Consider the following 18,081-nt stretch of genomic DNA (forward strand, 5'->3'; position numbering starts at 1 on the left):
CAGATGTGTCTTTAAGAGGATCAGCCAGCATTTCAAGGATGATTCTCGCCAAAATCAATTTCTGAAACTTAGTCTCCCTCCATGGGCACCACAGAGTTCACTGCATTGTCCTCTGTCCCATGCCGACTCAAGTTATTTTCTGCCAGTTTTCTCTCTGCCTCATTTTATCAAAGCAACAATGTCTTGAATGCAAATTGGATCTGGACAAGTGTATATTCTTAACGTAGAAATCAAGGCAGGTACGCAAGCACAATTTTTTTGTTAAATTTATATAACAAAATAAAATGCCTCTATGTAAATTGAAGATTGTTTAATGTAATTTCCAGTACACAAGTGTAAAGGAGAATGAAATAATTGTGACTCTAGATTCAATGCAGCCCAAAAAACCCCACAATAAATACAGATACACAAATGAGTTTATCTACATAGATTGTACATACATAAGATGCATAGGTGACTCTGACAGGAAATAATAAAGAGAGGTGATGAGGGATGTGGTGGGGTGGGTTAGTGGGTGGAGACATTCCAGCCTTATCGCTTGGGAAAATAACTATTAATGAATCTGCTGGTCCTGCTGTGCATGTTGTAGCGGCAAAACAGAATAAGATGAGGAATACAATTATAATAAAACACAATGAATACATTAGATAGCTTATATAAACAGATTAAAGAGACACTAGGCACAAGTGAGTCATGTACGCAAGGTAACTGACAGAAAGTGATAAGAGTCATGGAGGGTGTGGTGAGGTAGCTTAGTGGCTGAGGTTGTTGATCAGCCTTACTGCTTGGGGAAAGTAACTGTTTTTGAAACTGGCGTTCCTGGTGGGGATGCTACATAGCCTCCATCCTGATGGGAGCAGGACAAAGAGTCCATGTGCAGGGTGGCAGGATCCTTCATGATATTGCTGGTCTTTTTCTGTATATAATGTATGCCCTTGATGGTGGGTAGGCTGCTGCTGGTGATGTGGTGGGCAGTTTTCACTGCACAATGTACAGCCTTCTTGTCTGCCGCAGTCAGTTTCCATATCATGCAGTAATGCAGCATGTTAGAATGCTCTCGATAGGCGTCTGTAGAAGGTTGTTAGTAGTCATGTGCATAATCCAGCTCCCTTCAGCCTCCTCAAAAAGTAGAGGGTTGGTGAGCTGTCCTGACTGTGTAGGATGTGACCAGGAGAGGTTGTGTGAGATGTGCACACCCAGGCGTTTGAAATGGCTCGCAGATTGCACCATTGTGCCGCGGATATAAAGAGGGGCGTGAGGGGTACGAGCTCTCCTGAAGTCGATAACCATCTCCTTTATCTTATTGACATTGAGGAAGAGGTTATTTGCCTGGCACCGGGCCTTGACTTCATGAGTGAGCAGAGTGTACAGCAGTTGGCTCAGCACACAGCCCTGGGGTGGGGGGCATCCATGTTGAGGATGATGGAGAGGATGGAGCGATTGTGCATCCTGACTCTCTGAGGTCTGTTGATTAGGAAGTTTAACACCCAGTTGCAGAGTCTGGAGTTTCGGGTGCATACCTGGCCGCCACCAGAGTATGCCTGTGGTGGCTAGGCCGTGACGAGGAGACACGCTGTGGTGAGCACAGAAACCTAGAGCACAGGCCCTGGTGGAGTTACCGTAGGTGCAGAATGAGGAGTAGGAGTTTGTTCACCAAGGTCTGTGGGACAATCCTGTTGAATACCAAACTGAAATCCAGAAACAGCATTCTTACATGAATTTCCTTGTTTTCTAGGTATGTCTGGGCCAAGTGCATGACAGATGCAAGATGCTATGGCATCTGTTGTAGAGCAGTTCTGTCTGCAAGCATACTAGTGAGTGTCCAGTGTGGCAAGAATAGAGTTCTTGATGTGTGCCATTATCAGCCATTCAAAGTACTTCATAACGACCGGCTTCAGTGCCACTGGACAACTGTCATTTATTCTGACGGAGAAGAGTTCTTTGGTTCAGAGGAAATAATGGCCGATTTGGAGCAAGTGGAGACAGCAGCCTTTGTGAATGAAGTGTTGAAAATGTCAAGTGAGCTGGTGTGCACTCTTCCAGAACTCGGCCTGGGATGTTGTCTGGCCCAATAGCCTTACAGTAAATTCAAATTCTATATTCTTCCAGAAATAATTACACCTAATTTCATAATTACTGTAAGTAGTTCCATTAAAGGTATGACTTTGGTTTTCAGTCACCATTTGCACTAAGCAGATCTGCTTAAATCACCTGAAACTAAATCTGTCAAAGTTATATTATTGTTCTGGGGATTTCTTTAATTGTTAAAATGTTTGTAGGTAATTGTCAAACAAGGGACAAATTGTAATAATGAATAATACTTATTTTATGATTTGAACTCAATAGTATGAATTTATATTGTTGTATGCATCATGAATTTCACAACAAAAAAAAGTGGTGTCAACTATTGTTTGAGTAGCATTGACACAGACAATGTTGCAATTTATTCAGTGGTTTGCAGTGTCTTGGATCACATGTGAAAATAATCACAACTGTATACCTACCCCCAACCAGAACTGATAAACTTCCTTCAGTCTATTTATACAACGGTGATGCCATTTAGTAATCTGAGGCTCATTATCATCACTATTATCTGGTTGAAGCTAAAAGCAAAGACACACAAATCCTCTGCTGATTGGTGATGCATTTTTCCCCATATAATGTTTAAATGTACCTTTCATATATGAAAATGTATAAAATGTCAAGCCCCTGAATCACTGTTAATCACATCTAGTGTTCCAAAAATATTTGAGAGTGGAATATTATATATAAAATATGTACCCCCAGGAATCCATGATGATTATATACTTTCCCTTCTTGCTTCATGTTGCTGATATCAATCAGCTCACATTGGTTTCCTCCAACTGGTGGATATTCAAGTGCTGACAAGTTCAAATCAATTGAGTTAATTCTTGTCAATAATCCTGTGACTAGTTTTTATTAAATTTGTTCTATTTCAAGGAATGCTCCAACTGCTGTTGTAAGTTTGAAAGCATGAGAAATTGATTGGCCAGTACTTTTGTAAAATAATTATGCTCCTTCTCGTATATAGTTCCTCCATTTTCCTATTTACTATTTATATACAGCAGCATTTAGTTATTTATATATAGACACCAGCGCATGAAAAATCTGATCTGAATCTTCTCAACCTGAACATTACACATTATGTGAAAAATGAAATAATACTGAAGAAATTATTCGCTATTTATAAGAAAAATATGTATTGATATAGTCTTTTCACTTCCCTGGAATCTTCCAAGAAATCATTTTACAACCTATTAAATATTTTTGAAGTTTAGTGACTGCAGCACTGTAGGAAACAGGGCAATCAATTTGCACAGAGATAACGCTTACAAATATCAAAACTGATAATGAGCAGATACTGCTAGGGTGATTCAGGAATAAAGCAGGACATTGGGTAGTTCCCCAATTCTTCAATGCATTATTTTATATTCTATGGAGAAAACAGACAGAGGTACCATCAAAGTATCCAGCACGATAGCATTCATTCAGTACTACACTTATAGTATGCTGTTTCCTACAGAGCTTTTTTACTTGCTACAAATGAAATCATTATGAAATACAATAGTAATCATTTGCACAGGAACTTCAGATCCAGAGTAACACAGAATCTGCTGAAACAACTCAGCAGATCAACCAGCATCGGTGGGGGGGAGAGAGTGAACAAAGAAGTTATCAATGTTTGGGTTGAAATCCTGCATCAGGGCTGAAAGTGGAGAGGCAAATGTCCAGCAGAGAGGGGACAAAGGGAGTTGCAAGTGTTCCAAGGTGATTGGTGGAGTGCAGAAATCTTTGTCTTCACACTTCCCCAGAACAAAATCCTTATAACCTAAAAAGGTACTCAAAATGATTCTACTTTGTAAAAACTAAAGCTAATTATTTGTTGTTTCCACACAGACCTCACCTTCGTTTTAGCATCTCACCCTAGTGGTTACCTCTCGACAATGATATGGTAAGCTGAACTACTGGAGTGCCACATGGGTGGCCATAAATACGGATATGTACTGACTATAATGGAAACGTATGTAAAGGATGAAAAGTTATTGAATGGTTTATTGTATATATTTATTTTTGAATAAAGTATATTTTGAAATTTAAAAAAATCTCACCCTAGTAGTCATAAATGAGCATGAACTTGGGGCTAAATACAAGTGACTCCTCAGGATGAGAAGAATCTCAATCAAGTAAAATTCTACTTTCCTCAATTATTCACGCATAGACAGTGACAAAGATCAACAATGTGGAACTCAAACTGACTTTCTGTGTACTTCCAGTGATGTTTTTAATTTCTGGAACTCAAGCTGGTCCTTCTCACTTGATTATTAATTCTTATTCCCATTATGCTTGCAAGCAGCTATGTAGCATACAGGGCCTTGCAGTCTTTCCTGTTTATTAGCTCAAATAATGCATATAGCCATTGAACTTTTAAAGTCTCGCAATGTGCTTATTTCCTCAGTTTTATTCATAGACATAGAAACATAGAAAACCTACAACACAATACAAACCCTTCGGCCCACAAAACTGTGCCAAACCTGTCCGTACCTTAGAACTACCTAGGCTTTACCCATAGCCCTCTATTTTTCTAAGCTCCATGTATCCATCCAGGAGTCTCTTAAAAGACCCTATCACTTCTGCCTCCCCCACCGCCGCCGGCAGCCCGTTCCACGCACTCACCACTCACTGCGTTAAAAAAAACTTACCCCGACATCTCCTCTGTACCTACTTCCAAGCACCTTAAAACTATGCCCTCTCGTGCAAGCCATTTCAGCCCTGGGAAAAAGCCTCTGACTATCCACATGATCAATGCCTCTCATTATCTTGTACACCTCTATCAGGTCACCTTTCATCCTCTGTCGCTCCAAGGAGAAAAGGCCGAGTTCACTCAAACTATTCTCATAAGGCATACTCCCCAATTCAGGCAACATCCTTGTAAATCTCCTCTGCACCCTTTCCATGGTTTCCACGTCCTTCCTGTAGTGAGGTGACCAGAATTGAGCACAGTACTCCAAGTGGTACTGTGGGGTCTGTCCAGGGTCCTATATAGCTGCAACATTACCTCTTGGCTCTTAAACTCAATCCCATGATTGATGAAGGCCAATGCACTGTATGCCTTCTTAACCACAGAGTCAACCTGCATAGCAGCTTTGGGAGTCCTATGGACTCGGACCCCAAGATCCTCCACACTGCCAAGAGACTTGCCATTAATGCTGTATTCTGCCATCACATTTGACCTACCAAAATGAACCACCTCACACTTATCTGGATTGAACTCCATCTGCGACTTCTCAGCCCAGTTTTGCATCCTATCAATGTCTCGCTGTAACCTCTGACAGCACTCCTCACTATCCACAACACCCCAACCTTTGTGTCATCAGCGAATTTACTAACTCATCCCTCCACTTCCTCATTCAGGTCATTTAAAAAAATCACAAAGAGTATGGGTCCCAGAAGATCCCTGAGGCACTCCACTGGTGACCGACCTCCATGCAGAATATCTACAACTACTCTTTGCCTTCTGTGGGCAAGCCAGTTCTGGATCCACAAAGCAATGTCCCCTTGGATCCCATGCTTCCTTACTTTCTCAATAAGCTTTGCACGGTGTACCTTATCAAATGCCTTGCTAAAATCCATGTACACTACATCTACGACTCTACCTTCATCAATGTGTTTCGTCACATCCTCAAAAAGTTCAATCAGGCTTGTAAGGCACGACCTGCCTTTGACAAAGCCATACTGACTATTCCTAATCATATTATGCCTCTCCAAACATTCATAAATCCTGACTCTCAGGATCTTCTCCATCAACTTACCAACCACTAAAGTAAGTCTCACTGGTCTATAATTTCCTCAGCTATCCCTACTCCCTTTCTTGAATAAGGGAACAACATCCACAGCCCCTGACATCCCTCCTGTACCCACTTCCAACCACCTTAAAACTATGCCCCCTTGTGTTAGCCATTTCAGCCCTGGGAAAAAGCCTCTGGCTATCCACACGATCAATGCCCCTCATCATCCACAGGCCTTGAATTTAACCTCAAAAATAAATTGTGGAACAATATTCCAGTTACTTTCTCACACACTCCTGAAAAAGGAAGACTGAGTAGATCTCTACTTGTCCAAATTGTTCTCTCCTGCATTCCCATTTCCAAACTTTTACTTTCACGTTTCTCGCACATCTACACATTCCTGTCTCTGGCCCTGGTTTAATCACACCTCCACACATCATATTTCTCCTTCCAATGATGGAAGGTTCACAATGCATTGCTCTCAAACTTTCCAAGAACTTCAAAAGTGAGGATATCTTTCTCTTCCCACTGCAATTTGCAAATTCAAAAATCAATACTTTCACCTGTCATCTAATTATAAATTTGAAGTTACATTTCAATACTTCCAATTCCGACTGCATTCTTCCCTGAGGATTGTCACCTTGTCCTAGTGGAGAGGTTTATGAGCTCCTGAGATCCCAAGAGCAATGCCATCTGGCACTTAGCTCCTGGTACGGGCACCCATCATAGTAAAGTCAAGAAGTGAAGTTTCAGACAAAGAGTGATCCAACCAAGACCTCAGTGGTGCAGCTGGTGGAAGATGATGACAAATCACAACTGCAGTGAAGGCAGTGAAAGGAATGTCCCCAGTCATCTTGTATTCCATGCCACTGGGCTCTGAACCCACCTGTCAAGGACAGTGTGGTGGATGTCCATGCATCAACCTCTCCACATTAAACAAAGTCATGCACAGGCGTCCTCCTTAAGAGAATCCTCCCTAACCCCTTAGGTCACAATACTCATCTCAAGTGATTTCACTACTACTGCTAAATTCTCAGCACAAATTAAATTTACTTCTCCTATCGTTTCTAAATGCTGATTCATAAGACTAATATAATTGAAATATCCAAGTTAATGTGCAACAAATATATTGGAATACATTTTATAATGAATTGATCCATGATGTCCAACAATAACCAATGGAGATAAATAAGTTGTTGATTCTTCAATTGAATCAAAACAGGCCTTTGCATTATTTTTGGCATTAAGTAAAATTCAAACGCGGTAGCGGAACTACAGAATTTTGTTTTTACTGAACTGTATGATCAGTTTGCTTCCTGTTATAACAGCAGTCACTAACATGAACAATTCCAACTTCATATCAGAAAACTTCCTGCTTCTCAACTTCCAGGTCCACCCATAAGGTTTGAAAATTCACTGTTGTTGACATCACACCATTATGTTGACAATCTGCAGTCTGGTATTCTTGTCTTGTCCAAGCAAAATCATAATGATTGGGAATGAATTTAAACTTACCTGTTACATGAGGAAACTTAAAACATTTTACCAGCACATAAACTAGATCATCACCACACAATCCTAGTGATACAAGCTTTTTTTAAAAAAGGAAAATCCTTCTAATTATGATATTCATTCTAAATAATCAAATTATGGCAAGCATCTTAAACGTGTGCATTATTAGGATTACATTCTTCATTTCGTTATATATATATATGTGCTACATACATTTTGTTTGAATTGCAGTCATACACTTAGTTAATCACACATTGTTCTGATCAATCTGATTCCGTACCCGCCTACCTCCCCTCCCCCTCTCCCTCTCCCACACGTAGAGATCAATACATTCCCCAAACTGGATGGCACGGTATATATATTTGCATGGGGGGGGGGCGGAAATAAGATGAAATCAGTCATCTCCTTGAAGTGGCACAGCAAGCCCAACTTGCAGGGTGGAGAATGGGAGCCATCACATTTCAGAACAACAATAATTCAATCACAAACGTATCGAGTTTGTTGTCGGGCGTCATCGAAACTAGCAACTACACACCGTAACCAGACTAAGTACACAGAACATTTCAAGTCAAGGGCATAAGCGTTTATTTTTAATAAATGTACTTGAATTAATCTGCTAACCGCGCTGATCCACTCGCCCACCAGCTCCAATCCCACACTTGACATTCCGCCAAAATCGCTTGCACAGTACTATCGTTAAACACATTAATTCATTGGTTGAAAATTACAGAATGGATTAATATACAGAATATGTTAATCACCTAATATGAGACACGGGATTATCCATGGATCATTTCCAAGGTACAGCAACATCTTTAAGATTATAATCTATTAATAAACATTAAAATAAATGTATGTGTAATCTGCTGACCTGTCAATGTTAACGTAATCTGTCAAAACTAGATTAATGATAGAAGACACACTATTACAAGTCCAGCTTTCTTTCAAAAACATTTGCGTAGCTCGATAAAATTTAACCAGCAATTCGTAATGTGTCCAAGCCACAGCTCGTTTTTTTTCAAGAAACCGCACATTCCTGTCTCCTCATCGTGCATCTTTCACGCAATACAAAAGTGTGCGGAGCTTTCGCTGTCTGGATTTGGTGGGTTATGAAATTACTCGTCGTGATTGCGAGTTGCCCTTTTCTCTAAAAGTACATACACATGTATACAGCACAGCAGAGCGCGTTCCCTCTTCCTCCCTGCCCATACTTAACCCACCTCGAATTGTTCCGATTCTTCTGCTTTGAATTCACCGGGCGACTAGGCGGGCGTTCGAACCTATTGTTCCTCAGTCGGCTCCGCGTTCTCAACCGGCTGCTCAAACCGTCCCCAAGAACTCCCAACAATTCAGCCCCACGTCCGAGCAATCCGCTGGCAACCTGCACATGCGCAGAGAGAGCCGACTGGCGCGTCGCTGGCGCTACCATCGACCCGAAGTAGTAGGGAACAAGATAAAAAAATGAGTGACTCAAAACAAAATCATATCTTCACTCTTCATATTAATGGAAAACAGTATATACTTTACTACTATATGCAAATAGATAACTCATGCCAAAGTTATACATGTTAATAGAATTGTGCTTTAGTGATTTTTAAGATTGTCACACACCCCTCTATCTCCCAATGCCAGGAAGCTATGAGTTAGATACAATTGGAGTATCGAGTCGAGGCGCCGGCGTGTGTTACAGCGTCGCTACTGCCGGCTATTTGGCTGTCTCGTTTTAGAGGTGGTGGCGAATGTGCTTGAACTGCTTTAAAGGAAATAAAAATTGGTTGTTGGAGTGAATTATGGCTCCTCTCAAGAAAGGAGATCTGACAGAGGAGGAGACTGAATTGTTGCAAGTCATATCTGAAGGTAATCATGGAACTTAACAGCGGCCCTCACTTTCCAAAATTAAATAAAATGATTCGAGAGTTGTGGTGGAAAGCAGAAACTGATTCACGGATTTGTGTGTAAATCCTATAATAATTAGGGCAGTAATTAAAGTGGGGCGCGGCAACTCACTTTTAAATTAAAACGCAATGAGGCCCAACAGGATGGATCAGTGAAAACCGCATGTTTACGTTTGAACATGTCTTGTTTACATAAATATTTTAATAACTTCACATTTAAAAATCGTTAAATGGTAAATTATCATAAACGGGCACACGGTTTGAATGTAGAAAATGGAATATTTTAACACTTTCTATTCAGAGATGCGCAGCACGTGTAACAGCTGATGTTTCGTGGACAGGTTTACTAGGTTACCGAGCAAGTTTCGCGGGATGAATTCCCGGTGAAGTGAGGGTGGGGTGGTGATGGTGATGGCATCGTAAAGGAAGATTAAACAGATTGGGCCTTTACGCTGTGGATGAAGCAGCTCTTGAAGTTGACAAGCTGTATATGGCGGATGATGTTCCCTCTTGTTGGGGAGTCTAGAGCCAGGGTTTGATGTCAAAATAAGGGTTTCATCATTTACGACTGCGATGAGAAGAAACTTATTGGGATTTCTCTAGTTCATAGAGCAGTGGTGATTCAGAATGTTGAAGATGAGAACATCCGATTTTTGAATTTTAAAGGAATCTACGGTTGAGGGATTAGAGCATCATGGTGACAATGGGGTTTAAAAAGTCAGCTGTGAATTTACTGAACAGTGCAGCAGTGAGGGGTCGAATGGCCTATTTCCTTATTTACCCATGTTCCTAAGGTTATGTTTCATTTATTCTGTAGGTCCTCCTGCTATATATTCGTTGCTTTAAAAAGGAAGTTTCTGTTGCCATTGCCATGCTCTCGTGTATCTAGATGGTACATCACAGTCATCAGGAATTTTTTTACTAAAGTATTGATGAAGAGGGGAGTCAGAATGTGAAATAGAAAAACTGAGAAAGGGGAAGGGCCAACAATTGTAATTCCACTCTCCATTGCTATTGTGGCACGTTGGTCCATGACCTTCTCTCCTGCCACTACGAGGCACTCTCTCAGATTGGAGGAGCAACACCTAATATTCTGTCTGTTTGATGGCATGAACACCAATTTCTTCATCTTCTGGTAATTTCTCCTGTCCCTCCACCTTCTCTCCTCCATTCACTATGCTGGCTTTCCTCTTACCTCTATTTTTCCCTCACCTGCTTATTACCTCTTTCTGGTACCCCGCTTTCCCTTTCTCCCATTGTCCTTTCTCCTTTTTCAGCCCCTTATCTTTTCCACCTATCACCTCCCAATTTCTTTCTTTATCCCACCCACCTGACTTCACCTATCATCTTCCAGCTTGAATTCCTTCTCTTTCCCCCAACCTTATTCTGGCTTCTTTGAAGCATCTCAGAACTGTACTGTTCTATTACATTTGAATATTCAGACAGGTAGTATTCAATTAGAAAGAGGGTTTTCGCCTCCGCTCCCATTTCAGGTTCTGGGTTCCAGATTCTCATCTATGTCAGGTGGGGAGATTCTCATCTCCACTAATTCATAAGGAATAGAGGCAGGGGTAGGCCATTCACGACTATTCAATAACCATATAACAATTACAGCATGGAAACAGGCCATCTCGGCCCTTCTAGTCTGTGCCGAACTCTTACCCAATCCTAGTCCCACCAACCTGTACTCAGCCCATAACCCTCCATTCCATTCCTGTCCATATATCTATCCAATTTAACTTTAAACGACAACATAGAACCTGCCTCAACCACTTCTGATAAGCTCATGGTCAAAATTCTTCTTTAATGTCCTGTAAGAAATCCTCCCAATGACCTTAAGTCTATGCTTCCTTGTTATTTTCCCCTCTGTTTTGGAGGTCTTCCTATCCACATTAAATCTCCCTTCATTTCCAAGCAAGATAACTTTTTATACCTCCAAGTATGCTACCATGTATCGAGATCAAAACCAAGAATTCAATTCCAACATCATCTGCAAGAGGTTTGTACGTTCTCCCTGTGAATTACATGGGTTTTCTCTGGGTGCCATGGTTTCCTCCCACAGTCCAAAGACATTCTGGTTAGTAGGTTAATTGGCCATTGTAAATTGGCCTGTGATTAGGCTAGGGTTAAATCGGGTTGTGAGGGTGCCGTGGTTCGAGGGGCCTATTCCGTGCTATGTCTGTAAATAAATTGAATGCAGAAGCAGTAGTCGTGAGAAGAATTCGAAATAAATATTGCAGTTGGCTTATTATTGTCACGGGTACTGAGGTACAGCAAAAAAATTTGTCTTGCATGCTGTTCACACAGATCAATTCATTACACAGTGCAAGGGGAAATTACAGTATGCAGAATAAAGTGTTGCAGTGCAGGTAGATAACAAGGTAGATTGTGAGGTCAAGAGTCCACCTTGCTGTACTAGCGAACAATTCATTATTCTTATAACCATGTGATAGAAGCTTTCCTGACCATAGCATCTGCGTGGTCAGATGTGAACAGGCTATTGGTGATGTTCAGTCCTAGAACTTTCGAACCTCAGCGTTGCTGATATAAGCAGGTATGTGTGCAATGCCCCCCACCCCCTTTATGAAGTCAATGACCAACGCTTTGATTTTGCTGACATTGTTACACCATTTAACTAAGCTCTCTGTCTCCTTCCTGTACTCCAACTCATTGTTATTTGAGATTCGGCCCACTACGGTGCTGTCATCTGCAAACTTTTGGAGGGGGTGAGAGCAGAATCTGTCTGTGCAGTCCTGAGTGTATTGGGGGCACAGCAGAGGATTGAGGATGCAGCCTTGTGGGTCACCAGTGTTGAGGATAATTGTGGGAGAAGGTGTTACTGCTTATCATTACTGATTGCAGTCTGTTGGTCAGAAAGTCTTGGACCCAGTTGCAAAGGGTGGTATTTGGATATGTGTTTTCTTGGATTTATTATATTGACATCAGAGCTTAGTCTGTAAATATAGTCTTAACATATCTGTCATTACTTTGTAAGTCTTGGATGTGGAAAGAACTATCTTCTCTTCTTAGCCAGCTCAAGCCCCATGTGCTGTAAATTTCTGAGATTCTTCGATTTTATGAAAAGGTCATCCTCTATGCATTGCTCTCCAGTCCCGAATCAAATTCATAACCTTGAATTGAATTCCATTTCCACTCTCCCCTCTACACTACCGCCCCCCGGCCACCATTCTATTTGTATCTTCCAGCAGACTTCAGTTTTTCCCATTTTCCATCACGATGAACTATGGCCAGCTTTTGAGTTTTCTCAGCAAGCAATATGACTGCAGAAGGGCAAGTATTGCTTGTTGCTACATTGGACTTCTAGGTAGAACTTTAGTTCTGGAATGCTCTCTCAGTTTTACAGAGCGTAGTGTTAGTCAACTTGAGTGAGAAACAATTAGGATGTTTTTCCATTATTGATTCATGGAACACTGGTGAGTTACTTTTACTAGAAGCCTACATTGATTACATCACAAGTTGCATTTGGGAAGGTTGGTGAGCCACCATCATGAACTGTTTTAAGTCCATGCATTGAGGAGGCTTAAACATCAGTCATATTGTGCTTATTACTGCCCTGAATTAAGCATTTTACAATTGGACACTTCTGTTCTTATTGATGTAATCATAAATTCTCTACAGAATAAATGAACCTTGTTGAATGAAACTAATCAAATTTTTACATCTGTAAACTTTTCTGGTCAACATTTCTATTGATAATCCTGTGTTCATTGGCAGGGCTGGTTGGGTAAATTTAATTGGAAACCTTCAATAACAGAAACAAGCAAGAATGAGTATGTTCGCGAAGTGAGGGGTGAATTAGATTTTCAGACACATTTATAAAATTCATACTTTTACTCTTTCTGAGGATAATATTTTTGTGTGATTTCATAGGAAACCATAACACATAGGAGCAGAATTGGACCACTCGGCGTATCGAATCTGCTCTGCTATTTCATCATCCCTCTCAACCACACTAAGTCTCCTGCCTGTAACGTTTGATGCCCTTGCCAATCAAGAACCTATTGATCTGAGCTTTAAATACACCCAGTGACTTGGCCTCCACACCCGTATATGGTGATGAGTTCCACAGATTCACCACCCTCTGGCTAAAGAAATTCCTGCTGATCTCCGTTCTATAGAGACATCATATTCTGAGGCTGTGCATTTTGATCCTGGACTCTCTCACTATTGGCAACATTCTCTCCATTTTACTCTATCTAGGCTTTCCAGTGTTCTGTAGATTGCCATGCAGTTTCACCACCGCCCCCCACCATTCTTCTAAAGTCCAGCAAAGTCATTAAAGTCCTCGTACATTAACTCTTTCAGTGAAGGGATCATTCATATAAATCTCTGAACTATCTCCAATGCAGGCACATCCTTTCGTAGATATGGGCCCCCAAACTACTACTCAGTACTTCAAATGTAGTCTGGCCAATTTATTATGAAGCCTCAGCATTACACCCTTGCTATTCTAATCCTCTTGAAATGAATCCTAACGTTGCATTTGCCTTCCTTCCTACTGATTCAATTTGCAAGTTAACTGTTAAGGGAATTCTGCACCAGGACACCCAAGTCCCTTTGCGCCTCTGATTTCTGAATTTACTCCCCATTTAGAAAGTAGCCGATGTCTTTATTTCTTTTACTAAAGTGCACGACTATATGCTTCCTTGCACTGTATTCCATCTACCACTTTTCTGCCCTTTCCACTAATCTGTCCCAAGTCCTTATGCAAGCTCCGTTCCCTCACACTACCTGCTCCTCCACCTATCTTGGTATCATCTGCAAACTTCACTCCAAAGCCAAACGTTCTGTCATCCAGAACATTAACATATAATGTGAAAAGTAGTGGTTCCAACACCAACCCATGCAGAACATCACTAGTCACTGACAGCCAAACAGAAAGGCCAAAAGCATCTGAATTTATTAAAAACTGAAATTTAATTACAAATCTTTAACTTTATTCAGGAAACATTCAGGAGGCGGGAAGGTTGCTGGGTAGTAAAAATGTCCGTGTCAACTGTTTGGATCAGGTAAGGCTAGATTTAGCGTCTTAATAGTTTGTCTTATCAACTTCCAATAATAAATGTGATTCTAAGTTTATCTCTTGTTTGGAGTTCGGGAGAGCTATCCACATACCCCAGATAATGGTGTTCTTGTATTTCATTTCTCAACATGGAACCTCTGAAGAAGAACTTAAATGTTTTTCTAATGCCGTTGTACATTTTATTTCAGCTTTGTTTTGTAATATTTTAACATGCATATTTTCTGCAGAAATCAATAAAAATATTACTTACTGGAAATCTAAAACAAAACATCAAATGCTAGAAATACTCAGCAGATCAGACCACAATTGTGGGAAGAGAGATACAGAATAAATGATCTAACACTGTTTAACATTGACAAAGGGTCTCCACATTAAGATGTTGACAGTTTTTTTTCCCCACAGATGCATCCTGAACTGCTGAATATTTCCAGCACATTCTATTTTTGATTCGTGTTATACTTCTGTGCCTTTCTGTTCATTGCCGATTAGTTATCAAAGGACTGCATTTCTCCTTCAGCCTCTGCTATGATCAATCATCTGATAATATCAATTTCTCTGGAGTTTACTGCCATTCACTAGTATCTCTTTGCAGTATATTTCCTATGTTTCTATGTATAAACTCGCTATTTGTTGCTTCACTGATTCCTTTGTGTTAGTCACACTGTTAAAAATTTAAATAATGTACTTCTGTTACTGTCCACCCACATCTCTTCCCTCCTCCCCACGACATTATTCTGTGCCCACCACAGTAAATACGCTCTTCCAATTCACATACCTACAAATTTATAAGACCATAAGACAAAGGAGCAGAAGTCGGCCATTCGGCCCATCGAGTCTGCTCCACCATTTTAACATGAGCTGATCCATTCTCCCATTTAGTCCCACTCCCCCGCCTTCTCACCATAACCTTTGATGCCCTGGCTACTCAGATACCTATCAATCTCTGCCTTAAATACACCCAACGACTTGGCCTCTACTGCCGCCCATGGCAACAAATTCCATAGATTCACCACCCTCTGGCTAAGAAAATTGCTTCACATCTCTGTTCTGAATGGGCGCCCTTCAATCCTTAAGTCATGCCCTCTCGTACTAGACTCCCCCATCATGGGAAACAACTTTGCCACATCCACTCTGTCCATGCCTTTCAACATTCAAAATGTTTCTATGAGGTCCCCCCCTTATTCTTCTAAACTCCAAGGAATACAGTCCAAGAGCGGACAAACATTCCTCATATGTTAACCCTCTCGTTCCCGGAATCATTCTGGTGACTCTTCTCTGTACCCTCTCCAACGTCAGCACATCCTTTCTTAAATAAGGAAACCAAAACTGCCCACAGTACTCCAAGTGCCTTGCAGAGCCTCAACATCGCATCCCTGCTCCTATACTCTATTCCTGTAGAAATGAATGCCAACATTGCATTCGCATGTCCAACTATGAGGCTGCTGGCTGACTTTAACACAAAATTACTATAAACACCAATCCAATTTCTTGCTGTATGCTTGCTTCCACCTTTTGGTACTTCAATTTCTATTAAAACCATTAGTGTATGTTAGCTTTGTCCCTCCTGATGCATCTTTGATTTTTAAAACTGTGAGTCTAATTAATTAACTGTATCAATCATTATATTTGATTTATCCTGGAAGATCAAAGGTAACTGCTGGTTTAATTTCTTTACTGAATCTCTCCAATCACATTTGTGTCCATGCCAAGTATGAAAATGGCACTTGTTAAAATTACTGATGAAATCCACCCACAACTTTCTGTGGGATTCAGTTCCATCTTATTCAAAATAGCAACATGGGAACCTTAGTACAATGGCTTAGATGTTGGTTCAGTATCTTATCTAAAAGGATAGTAAGTACTGTCATTAGCCTAAGTTAAGCTTGTATTCTGCAACCCACAAAATTCTGGTCACAAGACTTGCTGCTGATTTTAGTTAATTTTATCACAAATGGAAAATTTATTTACAGTAGTTTACATGGCACATGCAGCTGGGAGTATTCAAGGTAGAGATCTTTTAAAGGGAATATTTGAAGCAAGGCCTAGAGCATTTGTTCAATGGCAAAGATTTATCATAAATTATGATGGAATGATCTGTCATCTGTTATCTTCTATTCCACTTTCATGATAAAACTCACCAATAAGTTTTAATTTTCATTCCTATTTGAATCTATTTTCTAGCAGAGATACCTAACACGAGAAATCCAGCAATGTCGAAATAAAGCAAACACTGACAAAAGGTGCAAACGAATACTGATAAATACTTCTATTTTGATTGGTGTTTCAAATTGTTTCTGTGTCATTTATTTCCAACTGGCAGTTTTTCAAGTAATTGTTACCTTGATGACTTTGCTCTGCATACTGTTGCAGTCATTCCTTGTGTTCTCTACATTCTTCCCCCTCTGCAGCTTAAAGTATGCTTGCCTTCTCACTTTTCTCATTCTGGTGAAGATCCCTTGACTTAAAACATTGACTCTGTTTCTGACTGCTTCACGATTTGCTGTACATTTCTGTTTTTGACAATTGGAGGTGGAGAAGGTCAGTAACTTCAAGTTCCTTGGCATTATCATATCAGAGGATTCATCCTGGGATCAGCACTTTAAGTGCCAGATAAAGGAAGTATAACGGTGTGGCTACGTTCTTTGTGTACATTCGGCATGCCATCTAAAACTTCAAAAAAACAAAGATGCAAAATGGAGAGTATCATGGCCTGATATGGAAACGTTAATACCCAGAAATGGAAAAGTCTATCGAAAGTGGTGAATATAGCCTAGTGTACCCCAGGCAAAGCCCTCTCCACTGTTGAACACATCTACATGGAGCACTGCAACAAGAAAGCAGCAACCATCGTCAAGGACTCCCACCATCCAGACCGTACACTCTTCTTGCTACTGCCCTCGGGCTGGAGGTACAGGAACCTTGGGTCCCACACTGGCAGGTTCAAGAACAGTTATTACCCTACGACAATCAGGCTGCTGAACCAGATAACTTCATTCCCCTCAACTCTACAACCTACACACTCACTTTCAAGGACTCTACGACACATTTTAGAGATAGAGAGTGGAATAGGCCCTTCCAGCCCAATAAGCCAAAACGCCCAACAACCGGCCGATTTAACACTAGCCTAATCACAGGGCAATTTACAATGACTAATTAACCTACTAACTGGTTTGTCTTTGGACTCTGCGAGGAAACATACATGGGGAGAATGTACAAACTCCTTACAGACGGTGCTGGATTTTAGTTCTGAACTCCGATGCTCCAAGCTGTGATCACATTGTGCTAACTGTTAAGCTATCATGGTGCCCAAATAAATAAATATTTTCAGTGTCTGTCTCTGCAGAATTTGTCTTTTGCACATTAATCTTTGTTCATATATAGATTATATAAAATCTCTTGTATAGCTTTATTTCCCTTCTATTGTATAAAATTGTATTTATTTTATTTTTTTTTAAATTTACATTGTTATGCAGGTCCAGATTCTTTTCCTTTAGGCTCTGAAACAGAAGCTGGTCAGTAGGTATATCTCATTCTCTGGCTGCATAACCCTGATAAGTTCAATGTCAGATAGGCTTATTGATAACAATATTCTTCATCTCGGAACATTTCTTGATATATTGAGAATATGTTGCAATGTGACTGGAGTTGTCTTTTGAATGTGATGCTAAATTGAATCTGAATCAGTTTACAATGACCAATTAACCTGCCAATCGGTACATCTTTGGACAGTGGGGGGAGAACCCATGCGATAATGGGGCGAATGTACAAACTTCTTACTGTCAGCGGGAATTGAACTCCGGTTGCTGGTACTGTAAAGTGTTGC

At 40.6% G+C, this 18,081-nt stretch overlaps 2 protein-coding genes across 3 annotated transcripts in view; one reads left to right on the forward strand and one right to left on the reverse strand.

Moving 5' to 3' along the window:
* LOC134344265 (eIF5-mimic protein 1) overlaps window positions 1–8,700 on the reverse strand; it is a 110,328-nt gene extending 101,628 nt beyond the window's left edge. For both annotated transcript variants that reach the window (XM_063043766.1, XM_063043767.1), the window contains exon 1: window positions 8,540–8,700. The gene's annotated coding sequence lies outside the window, so the exon portion shown is untranslated. The remainder of the gene's footprint in view (window positions 1–8,539) is intronic.
* A 296-nt stretch (window positions 8,701–8,996) lies between these two features.
* Window positions 8,997–18,081, forward strand: part of ankmy2a (ankyrin repeat and MYND domain containing 2a) — a 41,860-nt gene continuing 32,775 nt past the window's right edge. Inside the window, exons 1-2 of the mRNA XM_063042297.1 lie at window positions 8,997–9,176; window positions 14,180–14,244. Coding sequence (XP_062898367.1) covers window positions 9,110–9,176; window positions 14,180–14,244 — 132 coding nt within the window. The 5' untranslated portion in view covers window positions 8,997–9,109. The remainder of the gene's footprint in view (window positions 9,177–14,179; window positions 14,245–18,081) is intronic.

The sequence above is a fragment of the Mobula hypostoma genome, chromosome 3 (assembly GCF_963921235.1).
Source record: "Mobula hypostoma chromosome 3, sMobHyp1.1, whole genome shotgun sequence".
Classification (NCBI taxonomy): Eukaryota; Metazoa; Chordata; class Chondrichthyes; order Myliobatiformes; family Myliobatidae; genus Mobula; species Mobula hypostoma.